The sequence below is a fragment of the Oculina patagonica genome, chromosome 3 (genome assembly GCF_052425735.1).
Source record: "Oculina patagonica isolate OP01 chromosome 3, crgOcupat, whole genome shotgun sequence".
Classification (NCBI taxonomy): Eukaryota; Metazoa; Cnidaria; class Anthozoa; order Scleractinia; family Oculinidae; genus Oculina; species Oculina patagonica.
The window spans coordinates 13,521,428-13,531,640 of NC_135760.1; the positions used below are offsets into that span (position 1 = coordinate 13,521,428).

Genomic DNA, 10,213 nt, shown 5'->3' on the forward strand with positions numbered 1-10,213 from the left:
CTCGTCACTTTATCTTCATGCCACAGACGAAGTCAAGTGAACACTTTGTGCTATTCTTCAGTGTTTTTTATATCTATATATTTTTCCATCGTGCATATTGTCAGGAACAGGGTACATATATTTCCGATGTTTGTCTGAAACAGGCTAAAAAAAACCCTTATTTTCTCTGGAACAGGTCCAGGGTCCGGCTCAGAGACTCAGAGGCTGGCCCCCATGAAAAATTTTGGGGAGTACCTCCCCCCGGGTGTAGGACATATTTTGTACCATAAGTGTTTTTAAATTTAAAAATCTTAAATAGAGTACAACTTTTAGTGAGACCATAGAAAAATGTTTATTTTTCTCAATTCTTATCGAAAAAGATAATCTTTATACAAAAAGAGACAAAATAAAAATGAAACCAAAAGAGTAAACCCCCCCCCCCAGGAGAATATTAGAGTCAGAAAGCTGTTATACCTGTCTCGTAATGGGATTATCGGATTATCAAGAGTGAGAAGCTGGTAGATCTTTTCTTTTTTACTAGAATTAAATCAATGCAGGTGATGATAATGGTTGGCAGGGATTGAGCTAATTTACACAACAAAGATCATCAACTGCTGGAAGTAAGTGAATAGCGATTATCAATAGTTTAGTGCTAATTCTGTTTTATTTACAATTTAATCATGTTTGTTGACAAAACATGAATCTGCTTTACCGGTAATACTGGAAATATTTATTAGTTACCTGTAGCTCTTAAACTAAAAATGGTGATTAGACAAACACTTCAAAAGTTATTATTTGCAATAAAAAAATCATTACAACCTTGCCATCCTCGCTATACAGGCATAACAAAAAGTAAATGGGAAACTTAAATCTTGCACTATTTGTTATATAGGATGGAACATGCTATAAATTGCTTACAAATTTAAAATAATTTTTTAAACGAGTCCTTTAACCATGTGACCCTCCTTTTCTTATATATCTCTTCAGTAAGGTATTTTTACAAAACCTATGCAATGTCATTCCATTGTGCCAGTAAAAATTGGTATAAAAAACCTAAAGGAAAACAAATCCCACAATATGAAAATGTTCAGTTGTACCAAAAAACATTATTTTACTGGTTGCACCACATTTGCTATCTGTTTGTTATCAGAGTTGTACTGTAGCACTTTCTTCAAATACAGGCTCAGTACAGTAATAAGTGAACAGCAGTTGTTGAATAGTAAGCCATTATCCTGCACCTCCAGCTATCTTTCACATGTTTGTTACAACAGTTTGTTTGGCAGACTTAAAGTGTTAATTTTGCTACCCATTTAGATAGTTCTCTCCTGAACTGTGCCCAGTCCTCCAGCTCAGCAGAGGCCACATTGTGTGATGGGATAGCAGGGTCTTGAACAATCGGCAGATCAAATGGAACTGGAAAATTCTCCCTGGGATAATCTTCTGCCAGGTAATACTCATTCCAGAAAACTCTGAATGAAAGGTGATATTAATAAAAAATGCATTTATTTCAATGTTGATACTAAAAAAGAAGTTAAAAAACACAAAAAGTGGACACTAAACAAGCCTGTTGCTGGCAATATGCCAAAATATGTTTTCTTACACAAGCAACAAAATATTTAGAGGCTATAGAATTGATTGAATTATTAATTTGCCATACTAATCACATGTATGCAGTCAAACAGCCACAAATTCAGTTTGTAAGAAATAATATAAATAATATAAAAATAAGTAGTAGTTGGTAGGGATGGTAAATCATACCTAGTACTAGTGTGGGCCCACCATGTGCGCAAAGGGGTGTAGCTGCATAGCCCTCTGCACGCATTTTATGCCTATAATGCTTGGTAATAATTATATGCAAAGAGATGATAAGAGTAGGTGTCTAGACTGTAAAGAAAAACAGTGGGCTTTGTAGGATAAGAACACCCAAGCTAGTAAAAGTGAGAAAACTTACTCTAGTGACTCGTCACCAACCATGTCTGCAAGTTCCAAAAACACATCTTTGTCTGCTCTCACTGTTTGGGACTGATCACCATCCCTTCACAAGTACAGTACAGTGATAGATCAAAGAAACATTATTATTAAAAAACTTTTAGTATCTGGTGCCAAATTTTTAGATGTTGTCTTTCTTAAATATATAGTTTGAATTAGTTGTATTTATAGCTTGTACAATGCAGTGTTTTGGCTTCAGAACTAGAAAGTATTAAACATCTTGCTTTTAAACCATTATTACCATTTATAGCAAATATTGTGAAAGGTACTAAAATTTATTTGGCACCAAACAAAGCAGAGTCGTGGTGTTTAAAACAATTACTTTCAGTGAACAGTTTTTGAAATGCTGCCTGAACATACACTGGATTAGGGTATTATTAACCATTCTGTTACTGAAACACTGGTCAACACTGTAAGAGTCATTTTGCACTGATCACTTTCCTTGTGAGAAAAGTATGAATTTTGCATAAAAATATAATTTCAAAAGGTAATGTCGTTCCGATCCTGGTTATAAACTATGATTAACAATGAAAATACTTACTCATGAACGACTTGACAAGCTGCTGTGACCAGTAAACACAGTAGGTACTGACTGGGTGTGGACGAGGAATTCCGCCATGCTACACTGTTACTCCACACCTTTACAATTCGAATCAGCTCCTTGCACTGGTATAAATACAATAACAAGAAACAGTTGTTATAAGAAGCAATTTGCAAACGATCTTAAGAGACTGTGAAATGCCACACTTACAGAGGTTTAAGATAATGAGATAAAAATAGCAGAACATGTTCTGAATCATTTCATTTATAATACCTTTGCATTTTGCATGGCTATAAACTCTGTTTGTCTCTCACAGACTGCAGTGTTGTAGCTAAAAAGACATATAGAAGAAAATATTGATGAATTTGCATGACCCATGTGTGGTTGTAATGTTATTATTAATATTATTATATTTAGAACAAATCTCTTATTTCAAATCCAGCAAAACATTGTTTGATTTGTAAAATTTGTGAGTCCTGTAAACATACTACTTACAATAGCTGTGCATCTGGTGGCTGAGTCATACATTGTTTGTACAGTGCCGTGTATCCACCCATTGGCTCCCAGTCATTAACTGGCATAAGCACTACATTGACGCCGTCACATTTAAATAACACAGCTGTTGAAGTGGTCATGAAGTCTGAACATGGCGGCAGTGTGCTGGTGGCTGGCTCATTGCCATCTGCATCCTGCTCGACTTGTTTGGAGCCTTCCTGTTTTAGCAAGGTCTTGATAGTGAACACTATGGCTGGTAACCAACTCTTGTGCTCAGTTCTTGGAAGCTCTAATAAACGATAACAAATAATATAAAAGAACTTTCTTGGTTCTTTCCATAGTTTGCTTTGTTACAGACATGCGTAATTTGTTTGAACCTGTTCTAAGCACAGGTACGCTAAAATGTCAGTCAAGCCTATGGTGTCTGGGTGAACTGAGGTAAAAATTACTGCTTTCTTGTGGCTTCGCATTTCAGCTTGTCGCCAAGGTTGTGGCTGTGTACGGGAAGCGGGTTCATTTGTGTTGTGGTGGTACTTGGCCTCTATTCGAAAATTTTTTTCCTCTTAAAGGAATGTGAAAAAGGTTAATGCAACAAGGGTCTAAAAACGTGTTCAAAGCCTTAAGTGGATGTACGTTGAGGTTTTTTTCGGCCAATATAGTTCAGTGCCTCAACTCTGCCCAATTCAAAGTATTTTGTTCAAACCTATAGTTTTACAGTAACATACAAACGATGATGATGAGTGGTGATGTTGATGACGATGATGATGATGAATGGTGGTGATGATGATGATGATGATGATAGTTATGAATGCTCTGACTGGTTGTGTTGTCATTTTGCGTAAGGCTATGTAAAGAACTAAACATGTAAATTTCTTGTGTAAATTCTCGAGAAAGTTTGGGTGATATTGAATGAACCATATGTTACCGTGTGCCCCATTGTCCATTTCTTAATAAAACCACTGTGAAGGCATATGGTGAATGCTTTTTCCACAGAGGCCCTGAAGGGAAATTTATATGCGGAGGAGAAAGTGGCAAAGACACCCATATTCTGTACCTTTAACAAACACTGCCAAGTCAAGTTCTTGGTTTCCTTTGATGGTAGTTTCCTGTCCAGCGGCACCAACAACTGAAATGCGGCTGATGCTGAATGGAAGATGCTCCTGTGGGATGACAAAGAACACTTGGTCTGTTTATTCTACATGTGCCAACTCAGAACTGAAACAGAAACACAAGATTACGCACACTTACCATTAAGAAAGCCTTTAATTTTTCTGCAACTTCCTGTTGTTTGTTGAGTTCGTCTTCTTCCGGTTGAGCTTCATGAATGAGATCCTTTATGCTGCTTACCTTCTTCCCGTCAATCTGGACAAGAGAAACAAACAACAATAGAAATAAGTGTGGGACAAATATTTTTAGAAGAAGTAATGTCACGAAAAAGATGTAATATTAATCATGACACGAGCGTGGGACAAAGAAAAATAAAAAATCCCGAGTCCCTGACGGGAACCGAATCCGTGACCGGGCGGGTGGCCTATCCACTGAGCTACGGAAATTTAATAAAAAGATTGTATTTTTTTTTTTGTTTTTCTATTTTTTGTTTTGTTTTTCCGCGTGATCATGTCCTTTCTATGCCCAGAACAATTTAAAGTTACTAAGCGGGTAGGTTGTTATTGTGAAGAATTATAGTCTGGGAGGGCATTGAAAAGGGGACCTCGCCAGACGGGTATTTTTTTATTTCATTTAGTATGAAACAGGAAGGTAAGATCGTCACAGTTTTGACGAGGATTTTTTGGTTGATGCCCACAGGACACAGTTGAGTATGGTTTCAGTACCTCGTCAACAGTGCTCTCAATTTCTGCAAGGTATTCATTGCTCTCAGTGATCTCGTCTTTCAGCGCCTGTATCGCTGCTTCTTTCTTGTTAAGTTCCTCCTCTCTAGCTGCAATCTCGTCTTCTTTGTCAGCTATAATTTGGTCTTTCTCAGCGTTCACATCCTCCAGTTGGTCCTTCCTTTGAAATAATTACAATGAACATAATCTCAGAAAAAGTTATTTGCACTGATGACATCCACTGACGGTTGTCTAGATCATCAAATACGATTTAACAAATGTTCAGCTTGCCTGCCATGAAGGTGTCAGTATTTGGAAATGATTTGAACATTTCTTCTAGTGAATTGTTTCCTTTTTCTGCCGCTACATTCTACCCTTGGTGCCAGAGGGTTTTTTCTTTTTTGCAGGAAAGACTATCGGGGCTTCGCCACTCACAAATAGCGTCTTTCCTGCAAAAAGAGAAAAAAAACTCTGGCACCCAGGGTATAAACTGCACTCTGATAGTCAAGAGATAAACGTGAAACGTATCAGCTGACCTACACAACGATTCTAACCAATCGCAGCAAACGAGCAAACGCAAACAATGCAGTGAATCTATCAGAATCCAAAGCAAAAAAAGCACGTGCAAAGCGCGGGAAACGTGGAAAAATCCCAGGCATGGTTCGTTTTAGTTTTGCTTCTCGTAGCAGACAAGCCACTCTATGATAATTTTTGACCATAAACCACTAATCCGCTTACCAGAAATTTTCGACTGTAGCCTTTGTCTGAGCATTTATTTCTCTTAGCTTTGCGACGCTGTGTTTGTCGGAGTTGATCAGCAGAGGATCGTAAACTTCGTTGGCATTCTTTATAAGAAGCCGAACTCCAAGGTGTTTTTCATCGTCTAGGTAAGGGCTATAGGGATTCAGGACCTGGTGAAAACAAAAAGGTATTGAAGAACTATCGTGTGCAAGCTACAAATTAATTGCCAAAAGAGCCCATCTTTTCTGTAAAACAAATGCAGGCGGGAATTTAAACAACAAAAACGATCGGTAAGTCAGTAAAGAAGAATCAAAACTTCGCTAATGCACGAAACACAGAAAGAGCTCTACAGAAGGAAAAGCTCAGTCTGCGTTCGAGCCTAGTGGCCCATCAGGCCGGAGCTTATCCCGGTTTCCGTAGCATGAAGCGACTAGGAGTATTTCTACTCTGGATGGGATGCTTGCGCATCGCAGGGTTACCCTTCCAGCATTAAACTCGCCAGTACCCATTTATAAACTTGGGTGGAGAGAGGCACTATGAGAGTGAAGTGTCTTGCCCTATAACACAACACAATGACCCCGACCAGGGCTCGAATGGGATCGCTGGATCGTGGGTCTAGCGCACTAGCGATTTGGCTACCGCGCCTCCCACATTCTACAGAAAGAGGCTAAGTATAATCGGTTAGTGGGGAGGGGGGGTATTTAGAGTTAAACCAAAACTCGTGGTCTCGGAGGGTTGATATGGGAGAATTCCGCACCTCATTTAATTCTAGCGTTGTGTTCATACTCATTTCATCTTCGCTGTGACAGAATGCACTGCTCCCAGGAACATCCCAAGAATTCACGGTGGCACTTCTGTTGTGATCTTTAATGCACACCACGTTCACGCTCCAAAGGATCTTCATGTAATAAGCACTGTCCTCCAATTCAGAGTGCTCAAATTTGGGGCCAGGATCAAACACCAGGTTGAAATCCAACATCTTCTTGTCATTCGAGCTCGGCTTGAGAGTTAAAGGAAACACGTTATTTATAGAGCACCCTTCTCCAAGGTCATTGGGAGGTGACCAGCATTCTGTATCAAATCCAAAGTAATAGTAAGGCTCGATGCTTGTGATTTTGACTCCAATGGACACCATTCCTCCTTTTGAGATGGCCTTAAGATCTTTTGTGCGGCTAAACTTCTCGATACCAAATGCTATACTGGCATTGTTGTTGCAGAAGTGATGGCTGACTTGGACTTCACGGCCTCCACGTACAAAAATAGAGTAGGTAGCTTTGAATCTTAACACGCCAGGTTCTTCCCTGTGCAGATATACTGCAGCATGTTCTTGTTGTCCGCCGCCAGCCGAGTCTTTCTTCGGTTCACCTTTGGGATAAAGCACCAGATACCATTCCTCGCCGTACATAGAAAACTTTGTGCTGGACACATGGCTTGTACGAGATGACAAGTTGATCACCAATTTATCTTCAAATACAAACTGCACCATAGCGCACTTGATCTCCACAAACAAATTATTATCATCTAAAAAGCCTGAGTTAGGCTTTTCGATTTCCTCAACAGGAACTAGCTTGCTCCAACCAATACCGAAGGGTACTTTTGTAAACTCATCCACATCATTCATATTTCCTGCTCTCACGGACTTTGAAGGATCCCTGTGGTTGATAACTTCCACAGAAAAACTAACCTTGCATTTTGTTTTATCGGTGTACTCTCCACCGCCAAGCCACCGCAGAAAAACTCCAAACTGCCCTCCCTTCACTCCTCCTTGCAAACGCCACCGACACCCAGCGAAATAGAATGGCTTTGAGTACACAATGTCTCCAACACTTGCAAATTCTTCAAAGATAAAATTAAAACAGCAGGTTCCTTCATCGAGTAATCTCGTGTTGTGGAGTCGCAGGGCCATTTTAGCTCGACCAACAACGAGCTACAAGCTTGACCAACAACGAGCTACAAGTTTGACCAACAACGAGCTACTAGTTTGCAGGTCCTTTGATGTCTTTGATAAGACGATGCGAAGCGTTCAGTTGCAGAAGTTATCTCTAAATACGAATCAACAAACGCCTCACAAACCAAAAACTCTACAGCTCATCCATCAGCCGCCAGTATGAAGTACATGTATTTTGGTGTGATTTCTATCAACTTTCGAATTATGCGCTCAAAACATATCGTAATGCAACCTTTTGAAGGCGTTTCTTCTTCTGCTTGTGGGTCCATGATGACAACTAATCACGTTTCTGGAACCCCTGCAGGGGAGACGCTATAACTTTGAGGCCTTTTAAAAATTAATGAAAGCGTATACGAATAAATAATATCAAGTTATGTTAAACGCATTATAGCTGTTTCACTGCACGTTTAAGGAGACCGATTTGCGCGGAAAGGAAAACTCAACTGTCATATATTGCGCCATCGTACACTCTACTGCACTGAAAAATTGCTCGAAGCAACTTTTTTCAGACACATCTCTCGTGCGCGTCTTTGCAATGTGAATTTTTTGTGCTACGTCGTTGTTAGGTAAACATTTGGCTTTTATAATTAAAAAAGTGTTTTCCCTGGAATTGATCCAAGGTACCTGCTATTAAAAACACACTAAAATAGATAATTATGAATTTTAATTTATATGATTTTTTGTGGCGGAGAGTGCTCCATTCTCCCTCTCTAGCCCCTTTGTACGATTACTTCATAAATTTGAATTTAAGAAAAACGCTTAAAGGTGTAAAAGAGTCCTAATTAGATAAACCCGAGGTTTTGTCCTCTTAGTTACGCTGCGCGTCATTCTGACAGCGTGACAATCTAACAGGTGTTTCGATAAGAGAACACGTAAAACATTCGCCACTAGATTCCTGTTATTGGTCAGGAGTATAAACTGCGGTAGATATCGTTTGCTTGATGTATCCAAAAATGATCGTTTCTTGCCATGAGAAATCTTTTTTGCAACTGTAACGATTCGTAATAGTGGAAGCTTGGAAAGTGCTAACTCCCCGGCGCAAAAACCGACTTCAACAAAAGCGACAAATGAAAGTTATTTTTTTTACCGTTTTATTACAAACTGGAAACATTCCATTATCTTTTGAGTCGGTTCCAGTCAGCTTTTTACTTCTTAGTTCTAAGTCTCTTGTTTTCCGAATCTTTTTCGCTCATGGCAAATGTGAATCAATGGGTGTATCTTTGCGTGGTGTGTATTAGGAATCAGTTTCACATCAATGATGGTCAAAGCGGATTTTAATGAGGGAAGGGGCACAAAGAAGATTCGGCGACAGCAAACAGGCAGCAAGGTAAATCAAGAATGCTGACCCGTGAATGATGCATCACTGATTACCCGACTTGTACTAAACTGGAACTCGACAAGGCATCCACTGGCACTAAAACTAAAGATCGCGAGCTTACATTGTGAGTCTTACGTATTTGCCGAGTTACACGATTGTAAAACTTGAACATGCATGTTTTTACGAAAACTACATCAATCAATCCTAGAGAAGGAATACGTAAATTTGTTGCGTATCGTCTTTCTTAATGCGCTCTTTTCATTCAGTCCTTGCTGAAGAAGAGGCTTAGCTTGAAACTAGTCAGGAGAAATTAGTCGCTTACACTCTTTTTTTTATAAGAATACAGTTTTTCCGACCAAGGCTGAATATTTTTATTTTTCTGCTGACTTTAGGCTGAAAATATTCACATGAACATTCTTAGAAAATACCGTTTGACATTTCCGTTTTAGCAAATATTGGTGTCCAGATCTGCATCGTGTTACAGCCAGCAAGATCAAGATGTCGCGTCAGATAACACTTGGCCGTTTGGCTTTAAACAAGGAATTCCTCACAGAGATATAATGATATAATGAAGGAAATGAAAACAACTGATTTTGTTTCAACTAAAAATATATTTAATTGTATTGTATTTACAAATTTTCAATTAACTCAAAATTATATTCTTTTCAAAATCTCGGCCTCGGGTTTATTCTTACGATATTCTTGAAAAATCGCAAATTTCAGCCTCGATATTCTTATAAACTAGATTCTTATAAAAAAAAGTGTAGTTTAGGCAAGTATGATTTTAACAAGAAACATCATATGGGGATATTCATACGAAAGACGAACGATACAAAACTACAATGCTTAATTATAAAACTGATTTCTCTTTAGCCTCAATTTCAGATTCGCCTGGCTCACTTCAGAGACGTCTGAAATTCAGGCTAATTTCTCTTACGTTTTCTTTCCCTATTGGCCAGTTCAATAGGTAATCAGGTAATTGAAGTTCAGTATCATCAAGGATTCTTATACATTAAAGAAGTTTGCCGAATTCCAAAGTGTCTAGTAGTTTTTATTAACCCCTAAAGTTCCCTGTACGTTTTGCATCTTGTATGGAGTGAAGGCCCATTGTGGATCTCTCTCTGCAGGAGAAAGTAATCTGGATCCCATTTTCCAGCCCAAATTTGGCCCAAACCCCATTTCCCAGCCTATTGTTTCCCCAACTTTTCCAAATGCCAGTCTAAGTTCCATTGTTTTTTGTTTGTGATTCCCACTGCAGTCCCAGTGACCCAAATCCCATTTACCCAAATCCCATTTACCCAGTGAAAATTTGCCCAAATCCCAGTTTACATTCTACCCCATTTAGGCCCCTCGATCAACAGAAGTATGTTGTT

General features: G+C 38.9%; 3 protein-coding genes across 3 annotated transcripts in view; 2 read left to right on the top strand and 1 right to left on the bottom strand.

Annotated features, from left to right (window-relative positions):
* Nucleotides 1-10,213, top strand: part of LOC144646781 (2-methoxy-6-polyprenyl-1,4-benzoquinol methylase, mitochondrial-like) — a 120,745-nt gene that overhangs the window by 30,443 nt on the left and 80,089 nt on the right. The gene's annotated exons all lie outside the window — the stretch shown is intronic.
* Nucleotides 499-8,146, bottom strand: LOC144646742 (uncharacterized). Its single transcript, XM_078506424.1, has 10 exons — nucleotides 6,332-8,146; nucleotides 5,572-5,744; nucleotides 4,837-5,014; nucleotides 4,253-4,366; nucleotides 4,059-4,164; nucleotides 3,005-3,293; nucleotides 2,783-2,840; nucleotides 2,510-2,634; nucleotides 1,931-2,014; nucleotides 499-1,448 (listed from the first exon to the last, which is right to left on the bottom strand). The coding sequence occupies exons 1-10, from the start codon at nucleotides 7,478-7,480 to the stop codon at nucleotides 1,265-1,267; spliced, it is 2,460 nt and encodes an 819-aa protein (XP_078362550.1). The 5' UTR covers nucleotides 7,481-8,146; the 3' UTR covers nucleotides 499-1,264.
* LOC144646750 (cytochrome P450 3A2-like) overlaps nucleotides 1,294-10,213 on the top strand; it is a 28,970-nt gene continuing 20,050 nt past the window's right edge. The window contains exon 1 of the mRNA XM_078506434.1: nucleotides 1,294-1,426. The gene's annotated coding sequence lies outside the window, so the exon portion shown is untranslated. The remainder of the gene's footprint in view (nucleotides 1,427-10,213) is intronic.

Coding starts and splice junctions, on each gene's coding strand:
- LOC144646742 (XM_078506424.1), bottom strand. CDS start 7,480: ATGGCCCTGCGACTCCACAACACGAGATTACTCGATGAAGGAACCTGC. Junction 5,745..6,331: donor CAACGCTAGAATTAAATGAG/GTGCGGAATTCT, acceptor TGTTTTCACCAG/GTCCTGAATCCCTATAGCCC. Junction 4,165..4,252: donor AATTAAAGGCTTTCTTAATG/GTAAGTGTGCGT, acceptor GTCATCCCACAG/GAGCATCTTCCATTCAGCAT.